Here is a 20,872-nt window from a genome sequence, read left to right on the forward strand (position 1 = left end):
TCTAGATAGTTATTTCTAGTACTAGTTATTATTTCTAATATTAAATAGGGAAATATCATTGATTGTGAAATTAATTGTCTCATAATTAATTTTGGTACAATCTAAGTTTAGTATATTTTCCTAGTATTAAACTAGAATTAATAATTAAGCTTCCTTTATACTTAATTATTTATTTCTTGAATTTAATACATTTAATTAAATTGAAAATTTCAATATCTAAGTTGATTTTCATCATGATACTTTAATATTGTTATTTTCATGTTATTTAATTAAAGTTGAAAATTATTTTAAGTTTGGAATCTTATTTCAGAATAACTTAAGTTTGAATAATTTTCAAAATATATTTTATTTTATTTTATTAATCATTTCCCAAAATTTCGAAATTACATTTCTTTAATGTAGAAATTTCGAATTTTATTTGAAAAATAGATTAAAGTTGAAAATTATTTATTTAATTTTGGACCAACTTAAATCATTGATTTTTTCATTTAATGATTAATTAAAATAAATGAACTAAAATATATTATAATTAGAAATTAGATTAATTAGTCTATGAAAGTCTAGATAGATATTATCTGTTTTGCTTGAAGTATTTTTCTAGCGTATTTAATTAAATAGAAAATTAATATTTAAGTTGATTTTTAATCGTGATACTTAAATATTTGAAATTTTTCTTAGATATTTAATTAAATAGGAAAATTATATTTTTTGTTGAAAATTAATTTTTATTAATTTTGGGCCAACATAAAATTAGGGTAATTTTCCAGGATTTATTTTTATTTTATTTTAAAGCATTTTCGAAAGTAGTATTCTTATACACTTCATTTTTCGAAATTCAATATATATTTATAGAAAATTAAATTTGAGTTGTAAATTAATTTAAATTAATTTTGAAACAACTTGAATTGAATAATTTTCTAAATATTTATGGAAATTATTACTAAGATGGAAACAATTCACGTTATTTACATATCCATCTAAGTACAATTTATAAATATTAAATTAAAATTTATATTTGGAATTTTTCATTCTAAATTGGAAATTTTAATTAAATAAATATATATTTAAAATAAATGGATTAAAATAAATATTAGAAGAAAATACAACCCTTCATTAAATAATGAGCTTTATTATTATAAGGATATTCGATCTCCATTGTTGGTTTTACATAGCTATTGTTTTAGTGAGTAATCCTCCCTAATGGAGGAACGTTCATTAACAAGTTAGCACTGTTTAAACTCGAAAGATAAGTAATCTTGTAAGTTTTTTATATAGTTTATGCTCACCCTAATGGTGGCGACTGTATAAGACTTGCAAGAATATGAAACAATGGTGGAAGCTCATAAGATAGAATAGCCTTGACTCTCGCCTAAACGGGACAACGCGGATTTAAATCTTGATCGAATAAAAGGTTGCTAGAATGTTTAACATTTTAGATGAGCTGACAACTCTATTCAATGAATGGTAGCTTTGACTCTCGCCTAAACGGGACACTGATATCGGTTTGTTGAAAACCTTGGAAATTATCTAGGATTGTATGTTTTAGTATTTTCACTTGTCATTCCTACTTGCTATGTGCTTCATAATTTCTGAATTGTGTATGAATTTGTATTGAACCATGTTATTTTCTCTTATTAAATCGTAGTTTAATTTCGAATCTTCATTGTTGGTCTAACTTGGTTTGTTTTTCTAATGAGATAAATCCCTAATGGATTTTCACCATTAGACTAACATAGTAGTGTTAGATCTCGAAAGATAAATATTGTATATGCAACATCTAGCTGTTCATCAATTGATGACACCTTAGACTAGTATTTTACAATATGAAACAAGAAGATTAAATAAATAAGATTACTTTGACTCTCGCTAATCGGAGCATCGTTGGATTCTTATTTAAAACGAAATTATCCTAATTCCTCTTAGCTTATTCATTTCGAATTAGCTTAATGACATATCATTGGATGAATCGTATATAAATTATATAAAGTCATATTTTCTCTTAAGAAATTAGATGACGCATATGATTATATTCCCGGAATTCTATCCCAAAATGATATATATCCTCAATCTTAGATATCTCATACTTGTATAGGCAAATCATAGAGCTAGATTAGTAGTGGTGGTCCAAGAAAGAATGACTTATTATACAGTTACACTTTCACAAGTGTTTCATAACCATTTTTTATCAATGGATTCAAACTGTATGAGTTTAGTATTCTGTGACCAGAATCACTATTCTAAGAATTCTTTGATGTAACTAAAGTAAGTCATCAAAAGATACAACCACATTTTTTATAAATCTATGGCATTTGTATCTTGTTCATAGTGGTTTTGACAAGATCATTCTCTGCAAATAGTTAATATGCCTATATTCACTGAATGTAAGTTCATCTCATTTGCAGATGGATGTACATTCAGGGGTGGATATGAGTTATCGTTGTATTCTTAAAACGATCACTCTAGATTTTACCTTATGCAAAAGAAATTTTAAATGTTTGAAAAATTTCATGAATTTCTAGCAATGGTGAAGGTAAGTGGTTAAATATCTTGGGAACTGATAGGGGTGGAGAAAAAGTTAGTAGATATGCAGTTCAAAGATCATTAATTTGATTTTTGAATTATATCCAAACTTACCTCCCCAGAAATTCGAGTTGCATATTGATGATTAGTTACTAGTTGTTGCCTAAATCCTTTTATGTTAATTTCAGAATGATGCAATGGTTGTATACTTAATGTAAATCATTACTAGATTCATGGATGACCTAATCGAAATCTTAAGAAAAGCTAGAACTGCTAACCTTGGTTTGCATGTTTGTTAGCTATTCTAAGTGATTAGGGGTGGAGCATCCCATAGTCATTAGATAAGAAAGTGTTTGTTTAAACAAGTACTACTTTTCTAAGAAAATGACTAAGTCTGAAAATAAAGTAGCAAATAAAGGAGATATTTTTTCTTGATTCCATAAGTGTTCCATCATCTTATTCGTTACAAGATGATCCCACTTCCTCTGTTGTCTAAACACAACCGAGGAGGTCAATACCATTTAGTTTTCTTAGACATAGTTCACGGTACCTTGTCATAGTAGGAGAGTTTCAAGGAACTTTACCTTCTTATGACTTTTAAACAAGTAATGGATTGTCAAGATAAGAAACTAAGAAGAAAGCCAAGAGAACTATGGTTTGATCCATTCACATGGAGTAACCTAAAGTTTTCTGTTACAAGGACATGAAAGGAAATTTTCGTTAATAAGTATATTCAATGGACTTAACAAAACTTCCTGTTCCTAGTATTATAGGTTTGAGTTTATCTAAACCTATGGCTTGTGGTATACCTGGTAATTACTTACTCTAATTCAAGCATAAGATGCTGGAGAATTTTCTTTCCAATGGCAATCTATAGAAGCTTCACAACTTCTAAGCATAGATTTTGTTTATCTAAGGAAAAGTCTCAAGTATTCCAGAAGATAAAGCCATGGAAGAATTTCTTAAATCAACAGTGAGAGGTCTCAGATATGCTTTTGTATGCCTTAGACCAAACACCTGCTGTTGAGTGGGAGTAATGAGTAAGTATCAGATTAATCCAAGAGAGGAACATTGGAAGACAATCAAGTAAATTTTTAAGATTAAGAAGAGGAACTATATGTTAGTCAATAAGGGTGGTTTTAAAACTCTTAGACTACACCACATCAGATTTCAAGACTTGCCTTTGTGCTAGAAAGTCTGCTGATGAGATGGTGATTACTTTGGGGGTGGAGTAGTGATTTTGGAGAAGTGTAAAAACCTATCTGAAATCACTTGGTCTACCAGAGAGAGACTGAATGTTAAAAGTTGCAGGAAAGATACTTATTCAGTCTAAGGAAAGTTCTATACATTTGCATGGCAAGCTTTGTTCCAACTTGCCTTAACTACTAGGGTTACTTCCTGAATAACCAAAGAGTAGTTGCCAAAAGTATAGAATCCAGTATCCCAAGAGAGTAGACATATAGAGAGGAATTTCACATTATCAAGGATTTTGTGATTAAGGAAGAGTAATGGTGGAGAAGAGGTTGTGTTTAATTCAACCTGTCAGATCCTATTACGAGGAGTTTACTACTATTACACTTGATTGGTATATCAAGGTGTTGATGATTATTTGAAATGCACTTTTTGTTTTATATTAGTGCAAGTGGGAGTTTGTTGGGTTTTATGCCCTAAATAAAACTCATTTCAATATAATCAGATTTACTTATTAATAAAGATCAGAAATAACATTTTATGTTGCATGGTTCACATGATTTATTTCATGATTATATGTATATAATGTATGAATTCTTTTTAAGTCCAGAACATATGAATTTGATAAGATTATAGTGTTGTCAGCACAATGGAATATAATCTTAATTATATGTTCAAAAAGTTTATTCCCTGATTTGTCAGAACACTGGATTTAGACTGACATGGTATAATCAGCGATAGGTATTCTTACACCTTGGAAAAGTGTTATGTCCTTTCCAGGACATTGGCAAAGTTTACCAGTATCGGATGTATGGAGTATACATCGGAAGGGACCGATATTGAACTTTGATTAGATATATTTAAATTTACCGTAATATCTATTCAATTCAATATCACCTGTAGATCCTAGATCAAATGATCTTAATCCTGATATGGTTAGGCTCAATCTCAAAAGTGTTATTCGTGTTCTTTGATTTGTTAAGTTAAGCCTACTTTTGGGTTAGGGTGATACTTACATTTTGGGAACACGGTAGTGCAATTGAGTGGGAGCGCTAACATAAATATGGAATCTATAGCTTCTATTTGGCAAATAGAAGTAAAGGATGATTTCCTTCGAGCTTAACCAAACGAAGATAAATGGTGGAGATCTCATTTCACTTAGGTGAAATATCATTTATACAGGGTTAAGTGTTTTAAGGATAAAATACATTGTAGGGTGTTACGGTAATTTAATCCCTTTACAGTGTAAATCATCTATATAGAGGATCATTGATCACATTAGGGTTATAACAATGGATAACTAATGACGTGTCTATATCGTGGAACATATAGAGCGTTTCTATATGACTGAGAGTGCAATTCCAAGTTCTAAGTGTGGATTCAATGAGGAATTAATAAGTTAGTGAATTTACTTGGTAAATTCGGTTCGACTTATTGGAAGCTCGGTTATATAGACCCATGGTCCCCATACTAGTTGAGACCATACTTCTTGTAAGACTCAGTTAATTGATTTTAATTAATCAATTATAATTCTAAAAGTTCGACTATGTCTACTTTATGACACTACTACAAAAATGGGTTTTCGCGACGCTTTTAAACAGTCGTTTAAAGTATTGTCGTCGGTTTCTATAACCGTCGCCTATTCGGCCGTCGTAAATTGGGCAAAATAGGCGACGGTTCAAAACCGTCGCTAATCTGGGATTTCCGACGGTTTAAAACCGTCGCCTATAACTGGGTATAGGTGACGCTTTTAAACCGTGCCTAATACTATAGGCGACGGTTTAAAACCGTCGCCTATAGTATTAGGTGTTGGGTTTTATGCCCTAAATAAAACTCATTTCAATATAATCAGATTTGTTTATTAATATAGATCAGAAATAACATTTAATGTTGCATGGTTCACATGATTTATTTCATGATTATATGTACATAATGTATAAATTCATATGAAACCCTTTTCACATACTTGATCTTGTTTATTGTGCCGTCAACACATTGGAAAGTAAACATGACTATGTGAATAAAGTTTCCTAGATTTATCAGACACAGGGTTTTACTGATATGATAATCTACAACAAGAGTTTACTTGTATTTGGAGAAATACTATGTTTAAAGTAAAGCTCAGGTTGGATGCATGGAGTATGCATCGGAAGGGACCGATATTGAACTTTGACTTAGATTTATTAAACTTACCGTAATATCTATTCAAGTCAATATCGCCTAGTTGATCCTAGATCAAATGATCTTAATCCTGTTATGATTAGGCTCAATCTTGAAAGGCTATTCGTGTTCTTTGATTTGTTAGTTAAGCCTACTTTTAGGTCAGGGTGATACGTACATTTTGGGAACACGGTAGTGCAATTGAGTGGGAGCGCTATCATAAACATGGAATCTATAGCTTCTATCTGGCGAGTAGTAAGCAAAGGATGATCTCCTTCGAGCTTGACCAAAAGAACATAAATGGTGGAGTACTCATTTCACATTAGCTGAAATATCATTTATACGGGGTCAAGTGTTTTAAGGAATAAATACATTGTAGGGTGTAACGGTAATTTAATCCCTTTACAGTGTAGATCATTCATATAGAGGATCATTGATCACATTAGGATTATAACAATGGATAACTAATGATGTGTCTATATGGTGGAACATATAGAGCATTCTATATAACTGAGAGTGCAATTCTAAGTTCTATGCGTGGATTCAACGAAGAATTAATAAGTTAGTGAATTTTAGTGCTAAATTCTTGATCTACTTATTGGAAGCTCGGTTATATAGACCCATGGTCCCCCCACTAGTTGAGATAATATTGCTTGTAAGACTCATGTAATTGGTTTTGATTAATCAATTATAATTCTCAAATTAGACTATGTCTATTTGTGAATTTTTCACTAAGTAAGGGCGAAATTGTAAAGAAAGAGTTTATAGGGGCATATTTGTTAATTATGATACTTTGTATGGTTCAATTAATAAATATGATAAATGACAATATTATTTAATAATTATTTATAGTTATTAAATAGTTAGAATTGGCATTTAAATGGTTGAATTAGGAAATTGGCATTTTTGAGAAAATCAGATACAAAAGGTGTTAAAATTGCAAAATTGCAAAAAGCAAGGCCCAATCCACTAAGTTTAGGGCCAGCCACTTTTGTAGGAAATTTAAACTGATTTTTTCATTATTTTAATGCCATATAATTCAAATCTAACCCTAGTAGGAATGCTATAAATAGATAGTGAAGGCTTCAGGAAAATTACACTTTTCTTCTGACTTTTTCTATTCAGAAAAACTGAGCCTTCTCTCTCCCTATCTTTAGCTGACCACTCTCTCTCTCTTCTTCCTTGATAATTTCGAAATCCTTAGTGTATGAGTAGTGCCCACACACATCAAGTGATACCTCAATCATAGTGAGGAAGATCGTGAAGAAAGATCATCAGCAAAGGAGTTTCAGCATCAAAGATTCAGAGAAAGAGATCCAGGTTCAGATATTGATAATGCTCTGCTACAGAAAGGAATCAAGGGCTAGATATCTGAACGGAAGGAGTCATTTAATTCCGCTGCACCCAATGTAAGGTTTCCTAAACTTTATATGTGTTTAATTTATCGTTTTAGAAAGTTCATATTTAGGATGTTAATAAACATACTTGTGAGTAGATCTAAGATCCTGGTAAAATAAATTCCAACAACCGGCCTCAGAGCCATGGTAATTGATTTACTTACATGTAATTTGGACTTTAAAACGATTGTTTGTATGTTCTTTGGATGGTATCATGTTGTATTGAGTGTTATTTGATGATTGATTGATGATTGTGAAATTTTCGTGAAAAATAATTGTTATTTCGGTTCTGGCATTATTTTTATTGGATAGTATGGAAAAAATTAAGCAAGTTAGCCTTTTACAGAACTCAATTTGGATTTTATTTGAATTAGTTATGATTTTTTGAAGATTTGACAAAATCGGGGCTGTGCTGATAGTTTCCTGCGATCGCAGAACTGTCCGTACAGTTTCGAATTTTTTCAATTTTCTTCAATTTTTCATACTTTTTCATGGAATTAACTTCCAATTTTTTGTATGGTTTTGTATATATACTATTACTATTCCTAATTCAATTCTAATTATCATTTTGAATTAATTTAAATTTTTTTAATTTAATTCAAGATATTAGTGTAATTTGAATTTGAATAGAATTAGTATTTATCTTTTTGCTTAAAAATCTATCTTATTTTTAAATTTGATTATATTTTTTTTAAATTTAAGGTCAGATATTTTAAGATATTTATAATATCTTTTAAGATATTTAAAAATATCTTATCTTTTAAAGATATTTATAATATCTTTTAAGATATTTTAAAAATATCTTATCTTTTAAGATTTTTTAATTAAATCTTTTTAGATATTTTGACCATATTTAAATTTAAAATAAGATATTTATAATCATGTAATTTTAAATAGATATAAGATATTTTGCTAATTTTTTAAATTTTGTTATTTTATTTATTTAAATTACATTTAAAAATTTGAAAAAGATATTTATTTATCTTTTCTAATTTTTTATTTAATTTTTATTTATAAAATAACATTTAAAATTTAAAAGTAGTTAGCAAATTTTTGAAATGATATTTAGGTTGGTTGAAACCTAATTTTTCAAAAATTGTAGGTTTAATTTTAAATTTTTTTTTTTAAATTTCGATTTTTTTTTAAATTTTTTAAAAATTTTCGAATTTTTTTATTTTTTTTTATTTATTTAATTAATTATTTTCGAAATTAAATATTTAATTTAAAATTAAATAAATCCTACATCCAACTATCCAACTAACCTTGTTGCAGGAGTATGTGTTTTAGCTTATGTGTAAGTTTTTAAAACCTATTATTACTTGATTGCAAATAGCCATGGTTACTTTTTGCCAGATCTAATGATCTGATGGCTCCCTTGGTCAAGATAATAATTTGTAACAGGTATATTTACAATCTTCTTTCATCTGTGTATGACCTAGCAACATGATAGGACCCATCCAAAGTGTGCCTGTGTGAGCCTATGTGTTTAATTTTATTATAGATGCATATAGGTTAATGTTGCTAAATAAAATGTCATAGTCATTGATAGATTTTATTTAGGCCCATTTAGTTTTGGGCTTATTCAATTAATAACAGTTGTTCTTATTAAGGTTAAATTCCTCTCTTTTGGGCCTTGTGTGAGAGTTGGGAGCCATAGAAGTGGGTACGACATGCGGAACCTAAAGACACCCTCACACAAACCACCCCAATTGTGAAGGCCCATTTGCTGATTTGAATGATCGTACTAGGTTAATTAAACTAGTTTAACCTAATAAAATTGATTAGCAACATAATTAATTTCATTTATTTTGAAATTAATTTAAGAAAAATATAGTTTAAGGAATTTTATATTCTAAGCTAAACTATATGTATTTTCTTGTATTTAATTAAATATAGAATTATAACCATCTAGATTCTTTCTGGAACTTAATTTAAATTTTTCATTAAATATTCCTATTTAAGTTGATATTTAGTTATCTTCAACTAACCAACTTAAATGCGAATATCTTTTGAATTCAAAATTTCAAAATTAAGTTGAGGAATTTTAGGCATTGGTTATTAAGATTCTTTAGATATTTTTTAAGTTAATATCTTTTCAAATATTAACTTAAAATGGAATATTTTCAAATTAAGTGGTTACAACTTAATTTTTGATATTTAATTAAATTTAAATTTGAAAAATATTTAAGTTCTAGATTTTTTCTAATACAACTTAAATTAGATATTTTTTCAAATTTTGTGGAAAAGATACTTAGTCAAATAAGATATTTTCTAGATAGTTATTTCTAGACTACTTATTATTTCTAATATTAAATAGGAAAATATTATACATTGTGAAATAAATTATTTAAATAATTAATTTTGGTACAATTTATTTTAAGTATATTTTTTCCTAGTATTAAACTAGAGATTAATAATTAAGCCTCTCTACACTTAATTATTTATTTCTTGAATTTAATACATTTAATTAATTTGAAAATTAAATATCTAAGTTGATTTTTATCATCATACTTAAATATTTCTTTTTCATGACATTTAATTAAATAGAAAATTATTTTTAGTTGAAATTTAATTTTTCAACTAAATTTAAATAATTTTCAAAATATATTTTTTCTTTATTTTATTAATCAATTTTCGAAATTGCATTTCTTAAATGCTAGAATTTCGAATTTTATCTTGAAAAATAGATTAAGTTGTAAATTAATTATTTTAATTAATTCTTGGATCAACTTAAATCAATGATTTTTTCATTTATTGATTAATTTAAAATAAATTGAATTAAAGTATATTATTAGAAATTGAATTAATTAGTCGAAAGGAAAATCTAGATAGATGATATTTTTGCTTGAAGTATTTTTCTAGTGTATTTAATTAAATAGAAAATTAATATTTAAGTTGATTTTCATCATCATACTTAAATATTTAAATTTTTCTTATATATTTAATTAAATAGGAAAATTATATTTTTTTGTTGTAAATTAATTTTATTAATTAATTTTGGGCCAACATTAAATTAGAATAATTTTTTCCAGGATTTATTTTTTATTTTAATATGCATTTTTCGAAAATTGTATTCTTATATACTTTAATTTTTTCGAAATGCAATATATATTTATAGAAAATTAAATTTGAGTTGTAAATTAATTTAAATTAATTTTGTAACAACTTAAATTGAATATTTTTCTAAATATTTATTGGAAATTATTACTAAGATGGAAATAATTCATGTTATTTTCATATCCATCTAAGTAAAATTTATAAATATTAAATTAAAATTTATATTTAGAATTTTTCATTCTAAATTGGAAATTTTAATTAAATAAATATATATTTAAAATAAATAGAATAAATAAGGAGAATCAAAGAAAATACAACTCACTTTAAATAATGAGCTTGATTATTATTAAGATATTCGATCTCCATTGTTGGTCTTACAAAAGTTAAATGTTTTCAATATAACCTCGAGACGCTAGACTTCGTCCCCCTATGGATGGTTATTCGTTGAACGCATTTAACACCGTAAGATTTCATTTGATAAGTGTTTTGTAAGTTTTCGTCTCTATTAGACTCTCCCCTACGGTGACTACTTAGAGATAAACTTATGAAACATGAAACAATGGTAGAGGCTCATGAAATGAGAATAACCTTGACTCTCGCCTACCGGGACAACGTTGGATTCTTATTTTGATCGAATAAAAGGTTGCTAGAATGGTTTCTATTTTAGATGAGCTGACAACTCTATTCAATAAATGATGCTTTGACTCTCGCCTACCGGGACACTGTATCAGTTTGTTGAAAACCTTGGAAATTATTTAGGATTGTATGTTTTAGTATTTTCACTAGTCATTCCTACTTGCTATATGTTTATAATTTCTGAATTGTGTATGAATTTATATTGAACCATGTTATTTTCTGTTATTAAGTTGTAGTTTAATTTCGAATCTTCATTGTTGGTCTAACTTGGCTTGTTTATCTAATGAGATAAATCCCTAGTGGATTTTCACCATTAGACATACATAATAGTGTTAGATTTCGAAAGATAAATATTGTACATGCGACATCTAGCTGTTCATCAATTGATGACACCTTAGACTAGTATTTTTACGATATGAAACAAGAAGATTATATAAATAAGATTACTTTGACTTTCGCTAATCGAAGCATCGTTGGATTCTTATTTTAAACGAAATTATCCTAATTCCTCTTAGCTTATTCATTTCGAATTAGCTCAATAACATATCATTGGATGAATGGTCTATGAATCATTTCATGTCATTATATTTTCTCTTAAGAAATTAAATGACGCATATGATTATAACCCCGAAATTCTATTCCCAATTGATATAAATCCTCAATCTTAGAAATCTCCTACTTGTATGGGCAAATCTGACTTAGAGTTTGTATTAGTAGTGGTGGTCCAAGAAAGAATTACTCATTAAATTTGGTTGAATTTAAGTCTTTGACTTTAATTTTAGATTCCAAATAGAAATTTTCTTAAATTTCTAATTCCAGAATACAATACAGTTACACTTTCTCAAGTGTTTAATATCCATCTTTTATTAATAGATTAAAACTGTATGGAATGTGAGTTAGGTATTCTGTGACCAGGATCCACTTGAAGTATTCTAAGAACTCTTTGATGTAACTAAACCTATGTCATCATAGACACTACCACATTTTCTTAATCTATGGCATTTGTATCTTGTTCATAGTGGATTTGACAAGATCAATCTCTGCAAAGAGTTAATATGCCTATATCCACTGAAAGTAGTTCATCTCATTCGCAGATGAATGTACATTCAGGGGTGGATATGAGTTTTTCGTTGTATTCTTAAAACGATAACTCTAGATTATACCTTATGCAAAGAAATTTGAAATGTTTGAAAAATTTCATTAATTTCTAGCAATGGTTAAACACCATTAAGGTAAGTGGTTAAAGATCTTGCGAACTGATAGGGGTGGAGAAATAGTTAGTAGATATGCAGTTCAAAGATCATTAAATTGATTTTTGAATTATATCCAAACTTACCTCCCCAGAAATTTCGAGTTGCATGTTGATGATTAGTTACTAGTCGTTGCCTAAATCCTTCTATGGTAATACAATTTCAGAATGATGTAATGGTTGTATACTTAATGTAAATCATTACTAGATTCATGGATGACCTAATCAAAATCTTAAGAAAAGCTAGAACTGTTAACCATGGTTTCTTAGCTATTCTAAGTGATTAGGGGTGGACCATCCCATTGTCAATAGATAAGAAAGTGTTTGTTCAAACAAATACTACTTTTCTAAGAAAATGACTAAGTCTGAAAAACAAGTAGCAAATAAAGGAGATATTTAATTCTTGATTCCAAAAGTGTTCTATCATCTTATATGACATATGATGATCCCACTGCCTCTGTTGTCTTGTCACAACCAAAGAGGTTAATACCATTTAGTTTTCTTCGACATAATTCGCGGTACCTTGTCGTAGTGGGAGAGTTTCTAGGAACTCACCTTCTTATGACTTGGGAGACACAAGTGATTAAAATCCATTGTGAGTTTAAACAAGTAATGGATTGTCAAGATAAGAAACTAAGAAGAAAGCCTATAGAACTATGGTTTAATCCATTCACATGGAATAACCTAAAGTTTTCTATTACAAGGACATAAAAGGAAAATTTCGTTTATAAGTCTATTCAATGGACTTAACAAAACTTCCTGTTCCTAGTATTACAGGTTTGAGTTTATCTAAACCTATGGCTTGTGGTATACCTGGTAATTACTTACTCTAATGCAAGCAACTTACTTTAGTAAAATGCTGAAGCATTTTCTTTCTAATGGCAATCTATAGAAGCTTCACAACTTCTTAGGTATAGATTTTATTTATCTAAGGAAAAGTCTTAACTATTCCAGAAAAGATAAAGCCATGAAAGAATTTCTTATATCAACAGTGAGAGGTCTTAGATATGCTTTTGTATGCCTTAGACCAGACATCTGCTGTTGAGTGGGAGTAATGAGTAGGTATCAGATTAATCCAGGAGAAGAACATTGGAAGACAATCAAGTAAATTTTAAGATTAAGAAGAGGAACTATATGTTAGTCTATAAGGGTGTGTTTAAAACTCTTAGACTACACCATATCAGATTTCGAAATTTGCCTATGTGCTAGTAAATCTTTCTGATAAGATGGTGGTTACTCTGGGGGTGGAATAGTGATTTTGGAGAAGTGTAAAAACCTATCTGAATTCTCTAAGTCTACCAGAGAGAGACTGAATGTTAAAGCTGCAGGAAAGTTACTTATTCAGTCTAAGGAAAGTTCTATACATCTTTGGCACCATTCCAAATTGCCTTAAACTACTAGTGTTAATTTCCTGATTAACCAAAAGTAGTTGCCAAAGGTATAGAATCCAGTATCCCAAGAGAGTAGACATATAGAGAGGAATTTCACATTATCAATGATTTTGTGATTAAAGGAAGAGTAATGGTGGAGAAAAAGTTGTGGTTAATTCAACCTTTCAGATCCTATTACGAGGAGTTTACTACTACTACACTTGATTTGCATATCAAGGTGTTGAGATTATTTGAAACGCACTTTTTGTTTTATATTAGTGCAAGTGGGAGTTTGTTGGGTTTTATGCCCTAAATAAAACTCATTTCAATATAATCAGATTTGTTTATTAATATAGATCAGAAATAACATTTAATGTTGCATGGTTCACATGATTTATTTCATGATTATATGTACATAATGTATAAATTCATCTGAAACCCTTTTCACATACTTGATCCTGTTTATTGTGCCGTCAACACATTGGAAAGTAAACATGACTATGTGAATAAAGTTTCCTAGATTTATCAGACACAGGGTTTTACTGATATGATAATCTACAACAAGAGTTTACTTGTATTTGGAGAAATACTATGTTTTTTTTCAGAACATTGGTTAAAGTAAAGCTCAGGTTGGATGCATGGAGTATGCATCGGAAGGGACCGATATTGAACTTTGACTTAGATTTATTAAACTTACCGTAATATCTATTCAAGTCAATATCGCCTAGTTGATCCTAGATCAAATGATCTTAATCCTGTTATGATTAGGCTCAATCTTGAAAGGCTATTCGTGTTCTTTGATTTGTTAGTTAAGCCTACTTTTAGGTCAGGGTGATACGTACATTTTGGGAACACGGTAGTGCAATTGAGTGGGAGCGCTATCATAAACATGGAATCTATAGCTTCTATCTGGCGAGTAGTAAGCAAAGGATGATCTCCTTCGAGCTTGACCAAAAGAACATAAATGGTGGAGTACTCATTTCACATTAGCTGAAATATCATTTATACGGGGTCAAGTGTTTTAAGGAATAAATACATTGTAGGGTGTAACGGTAATTTAATCCCTTTACAGTGTAGATCATTCATATAGAGGATCATTGATCACATTAGGATTATAACAATGGATAACTAATGATGTGTCTATATGGTGGAACATATAGAGCATTCTATATAACTGAGAGTGCAATTCTAAGTTCTATGCGTGGATTCAACGAAGAATTAATAAGTTAGTGAATTTTAGTGTTAAATTCTTGATCTACTTATTGGAAGCTCGGTTATATAGACCCATGGTCCCCCCACTAGTTGAGATAATATTGCTTGTAAGACTCATGTAATTGGTTTTGATTAATCAATTATAATTCTCAAATTAGACTATGTCTATTTGTGAATTTTTCACTAAGTAAGGGCGAAATTGTAAAGAAAGAGTTTATAGGGGCATATTTGTTAATTATGATACTTTGTATGGTTCAATTAATAAATATGATAAATGACAATATTATTTAATAATTATTTATAGTTATTAAATAGTTAGAATTGGCATTTAAATGGTTGAATTAGGAAATTGGCATTTTTGAGAAAATCAGATACAAAAGGTGTTAAAATTGCAAAATTGCAAAAAGCAAGGCCCAATCCACTAAGTTTAGGGCCAGCCACTTTTGTAGGAAATTTAAACTGATTTTTTCATTATTTTAATGCCATATAATTCAAATCTAACCCTAGTAGGAATGCTATAAATAGATAGTGAAGGCTTCAGAAAAATTACACTTTTCTTCTGACTTTTTCTATTCAGAAAAACTGAGCCTTCTCTCTCTCTATCTTTAGCTGACCACTCTCTCTCTCTTCTTCCTTGATAATTTCGAAATCCTTAGTGTATGAGTAGTGCCCACACACATCAAGTGATACCTCAATCATAGTGAGGAAGATCGTGAAGAAAGATCATCAGCAAAGGAGTTTCAGCATCAAAGATTCAGAGAAAGAGATCCAGGTTCAGATATTGATAATGCTCTGCTACAGAAAGGAATCAAGGGCTAGATATCTGAACGGAAGGAGTCATTATATTCCGCTGCACCCAATGTAAGGTTTCCTAAACTTTATATGTGTTTAATTTATCGTTTTAGAAAGTTCATATTTAGGATGTTAATAAACATACTTGTGAGTAGATCTAAGATCCTGGTAAAATAAATTCCAACATTAGGCACGGTTTAAAACTGTCGCCTATACCCAGTTATAGGCGACGGTTTTAAAACGTGCCTTATATGCTGGTTTCGTTTTTGAATTTTTTTAGCGACGGTTTTTTTCGGTCGGTACATTTGAAAAATAGGAAAAAAAAACAAATTTTCTGCAATTTTTTTCCCTGCATTAATTTTTAAATTTTGTAAAAATCTGCATAGTGACAACAATTAAACTAACGTCTAAATATATTTAAAATTTTGTATAGTCACAATAATTGAACTAACGCTAATTAATATCATCTAAATATGTATATGTATACACACTATCTAACACGGTAACTGTTGTCGCTCCGCTTCCGCTTTCACATAATGAATCCACCGATCACGCATAATATTTATCTCATCATTAGTGTACGGAGTGGAGAACCTATCTTGTCGGGTCAACAATTGTATTGGATCTTCTACGACCATGAAACTTTCAATGAATTTCATGACGTAGTATCCACACTGTTTGTCATCGGGTTGTTGAGGACAAATAGGAGTCATCCACTGGGTAGGTCGATCAGGTCGTCGTACCATTCGGTTATACATTGTGAACGATCTACACAAAAAGTAAATTTAATTAGCATATATAAATTTATAAATAAAGAACACGCTAACATATTGGGATGTTTGATATAGAACTTACGTGGATATAATAAAGTTCAAATCATCCGGGATGTCGTCGTTGCCTGAATCCAAGTACGCCACCGTCTGCGTACTTGGCTGGATCACTACAAGCATCCAGTGAAACATCTTCCTGCTCGGACAAATAAGTGTAAAACTGTTAACATATACATAATAATAAATTTTATGAAGAGTTAAAAATACCGAAATTATTTAGTTTACATCTACATATACCTATTATTATATGGGGCAATAAGCCATTTCTCTGAATTAGTCATCCTAGTCATTCGAGCGACTAGTGCTTGGCAACGATTACTCTCATCCCCTGCATCGGTGGCAATCGCACCCGGATTCAAAAATTCATAGACTCGATTCAACCCACCCATGTCCAGCAGTCTTTCTTTAAGGTACCTGATAAAATGTCATAATTAATAACTGTTGCTGTCAAATGAACATTAGCGAGTTTATTATTAAGAGTTATAAATCATACTTGCACCAAACTCCTATTTGTTGGGCTCCCAAGTATTGCATGGTGCACAATTCTTGAATGTCACTCTTAGCAAGCCAAATAGAGTCATCTGCGACCCCAAATAGCTCATTCTGGACTTGGAATTGGAGCATGGATGACTTGGGCCACCTTTTGACGAAGTTCCAAAATGCAATAATGGAAGAAGTTTGGCGTGGTTGGGCATACTTTGCATTAACTTTTGCCTTACTCGGCCTCCCAGGGTGTTTTAGAGGCTGTGTTGGAGGACCGAGTAAATCTTCAGAGCTTTTCTTCACGGGTTGCTTCTGAAGTTTCTTGGTGGGTGGTTGTGTCTATATATATGAAAAAAAACAATAAGTTAGCAATGCCATTAACTAATAAACACAATAAGTTAAGTAAACAAATTGAAACATACCAAATATTTCCCAACAGCTGTAAGATAGTCTTTTGGCCATGCCACATGACCATTTACAGCTTGACTCTCTTGTCATCAATGAATCGTCGACTGAGGGACACGGGAGCAGTGCATTCTCCATATTGGCTTCTTCGATATATACCCGACGATAATCTTTGTGTAGGTATTCTTCCATGTTAATGGAAAACTTTCCATCTTTCAAATATTTCTCCTTCACAATGTGGCCTGAAGCAACCTTCAGTACCATCCCACTAGGCTCCAACAGACAGTGCATCCAACATGGTAAGGTCTATAAATCCAAAACAAACAAGCAACAACTCAATTTGTAAGTTGACCATATTTATAATTTTGCATTTGAATAATTCGTAAACTAACATTAAGATTACCTCTTCCGAACTACCACCAGTAGGTGGCGGTGCTGCTGCTGGAGCAATTTCCTCTCGAAAACGCGGGGGTGATGGAGAGTAGACATTAGCAGTACCCGACGGTTGTGCTATGGGATCTGGTGCAGAGTAGATATTGGCATCACCTGACGGTTGTACTATGGGATCTGGTGCAGAGTAGACATTGGCAGCACTCGACGGTCGTGCTACTGGTTCGGAGGCAATGTCAACGTTCTGTGGTTCAGTTGATGCTCCTCCAACACCGGAACCAGATGCAACGCAGCCCTTTATCACAGGGAACTAATAAAACGAATGAGCTCATCCACTTTATCCTCCAACTTTCTGTTGCGTTCCTCTGTCTCACGCACGCGTCTCTCCAATTCAGATGATGCCTGGTTCGACCCATCGACATTTTTCCTTTTAGGGCGTGGTGTGTTGAAATATTGGGTTTGGGTGACGCCGAAACCCATGGCTCGAACCCGACCACCATGCTCATCTGTCCCGAGCGCCATGGTCAGCACATCTCTTTTACCTTCCACTTGTACAAGACCCTCTGCCACTTGCTTGCGTAATTCATCCTACAAACAAAACAATTAGAGTTAGAAATAAATTATGAAGCATAAGAATTAATACAAACAAAATTAAACTTTAAACTTACAATCCGTTTAACGACTTCTGCAGTTGGGCCCTCCACCTCGCCATTAGACTTAGTGCGAGATCTTTTCCAAATTTCAGATCTATCAAATTCAGTAATTTGGTGGCCGACCTCTTTCTCCATCTGTTCTTGAATCATCCTTACACCACCTCGTCCAGTGCGATGGGGATAAAGATTACAAGCCCTACTCTCTTGGGCCCTCTTCCTCTTCACACCAAATTCTGGACTTAATCTCGAGTCCACAAACTCTCTCCATTCTTGCAAATTAATTATTTTTTCATAAAGTTTGGGGGGCTTCTCGAGAAGATGGGGAGCGACATCTTTGAATGTAAAAATACCTTCTGTTAGGGTACTTTTCCAATCTTTCCACCTATCTCCACCTTTAGCAATTGTCATCCTCTTATCTGTGTCTGGTACATCAAACGCGACCTGCAACATTGACAATAGTATAGTTATAAGTACCTTGTTTTATAATCAATAATGAAGATCTCGAATAATAGAATTAATTTTACCTTTATGTGTTCCCATAATTGGTTTTTAAGGTCCTGGCTCACTTTAGGCCACGTAATGTCTCTAAGTGGAATATTAGTTCGCACCCATGCTCCAATTCGGGTAACTTTTGCCGTCCCTCCCGTTCCCCAGTGTTGTCCGTAGTGATTGTACTCAATCTCCATCTTTCTTCCCTCGCTAACCATTTTTGTTATATCATTTCGTTTGCTTCTCCCGCGAGTATTTTTTTGTGTTTGTTCTTCAGGATCACCACTACCTTCTTCCACAGATGGCTGTTCAGGATCAACACTAGATCCTTCTGGCAAGGATGGACCATCATCACCATCATAATCCATCCATGCACTCCACTCATCGTCCCCACCTCGTTCCATGATATAAAAGCCTACACAAATTTAAAATCATACATTAGAATATACAAGAATAGTCAAAATAATAGCTAAATGTAAATATATGAAAAAGACTAAATACCAATACGTGTTTGATATATGAATCATGTGTTGATAGATTCGTTCAACCATAATCCTTCACCATCATCACGAGATGATATGATATCGTCCCCAACGGTGACATCAACAGGTGGTGGGGTGATTTGATGAATTTGGTCACTAAGCATGAGATCATCGCCATTACACTCTTGATTATCATAATCTTTTGGTTGTGTCGTCAAGACAACTGACCAGCGTGCATCTAATGGATCACTCATGAATTCCCACAGTTTAAGGATGAAATCGTAAAGAAAAGGGTTTCTAGGTTTAATTATTAATTAAGAGACTTTGTATGTCTAATTAATAATTATTTTAAATGATAATATTATTTAATAATCTATTTTAGTTATTAAAGAATTAGTTTTGGCATTTAAATGATTAGAATTGGAAAAATGGCATTTTTAGAGAAATAGAAATAAAATTGAGGAAACTGCCAAATCCAAGTGAGGCCCATTTCCCTCTATGGCCGGCCACTCCCTTTGCTTGTTTCCCAATTATTATTTTCAATTTTAATTGCCATGTAATTGCTAATCAAAGCCTAGCAATAATAGGAAAGTGGTGGATCACACTAAATAAGGCAGTTAATCAATTACACAGTAAAAAAGGAAACTGTTTTATTTGGAAATTTGTGCTCTCCCTTTTTCCCTATATAAAGCAACCTTGTTCTTTTCTCTTGTAAGCATCATAAGCCACGAAATTCAAGAGAGAAAAAGAGAGAAAATTTCGAAATCCTTGTGAGATGAGTAGTGCCCACACACATCAAGTGGTATCTCAATCATAGTATGTAAGACTATGGAAATTCTGCATCAAAGAAGGAGAAAAGAAGATCCAGGTTCAGATCTTGGTGATGCTCTGCTACAGAAAGGAATCAAGGGCTAGAGATCTGAATGGAAGGAGTCATAATATTCCGCTGCACCCACTGTAAGGTTTTCTAACTTTATATGTGTTTATTTTCATTGTTTTAGAATTCATATTAGGTTGTTAATCTAACATACTTGTTAGTAAATCTAGATCCTGGTAAAATAATTTCCTACAGCTTTCAGTGTGGCATGCCCGGACACTACAAGAGGGATTGTCCCCAGCTCAGATCAGAGGCACCTAGGGCTCCGGCGAGACCCACTCCAGCTAGGGTGTTCGCCATCACGCAGGCTGATGCAGATGCCAGCCCCTCAGTTGTAACAGGTCAGCTCTCGGTTAATAACTCATTTTACTCAGTGCTGTTTGATTCTGGGGCCACACATTCTTATGTGGCAGCCAGAATCTTTAGTAAATTGGATAGACCGTGTGATAGTTATAAATCAGGGTTTGAAACCCTATTACCTGGCGGAGAGTTACTTATCTCCAAAAGGTGGATTAGGTTTATGCCGATCAGAATAGATGGTAGAGAGTTAAGTGCTGACTTGATTGAGATGAGCCTAGTAGATTTCGATATTATTTTAGAAATGGATTTCCTATCTAATTACTCGGCCAGTATTGATTGCAAGAGGAAGATGGTGATCTTTCAACCTGTTGTCGAGCAA

At 31.6% G+C, this 20,872-nt stretch overlaps 1 protein-coding gene across 1 annotated transcript; it reads right to left on the bottom strand.

The window, feature by feature from the left end:
• Positions 1–15,827: 15,827 nt before the first annotated feature.
• LOC133038264 (uncharacterized) lies at positions 15,828–19,565 on the bottom strand. Its single transcript, XM_061116355.1, has 10 exons — positions 18,870–19,565; positions 18,361–18,786; positions 18,004–18,280; positions 17,706–17,956; positions 17,462–17,608; positions 17,320–17,385; positions 16,908–17,236; positions 16,652–16,828; positions 16,440–16,550; positions 15,828–16,352 (listed from the first exon to the last, which is right to left on the bottom strand). The coding sequence occupies exons 1-10, from the start codon at positions 19,236–19,238 to the stop codon at positions 16,079–16,081; spliced, it is 2,427 nt and encodes an 808-aa protein (XP_060972338.1). The 5' UTR covers positions 19,239–19,565; the 3' UTR covers positions 15,828–16,078.
• Between the last annotated feature and the right edge of the window lie 1,307 nt (positions 19,566–20,872).

Source organism: Cannabis sativa, chromosome 5 (genome assembly GCF_029168945.1).
Source record: "Cannabis sativa cultivar Pink pepper isolate KNU-18-1 chromosome 5, ASM2916894v1, whole genome shotgun sequence".
Lineage (NCBI taxonomy): Eukaryota > Viridiplantae > Streptophyta > Magnoliopsida > Rosales > Cannabaceae > Cannabis > Cannabis sativa.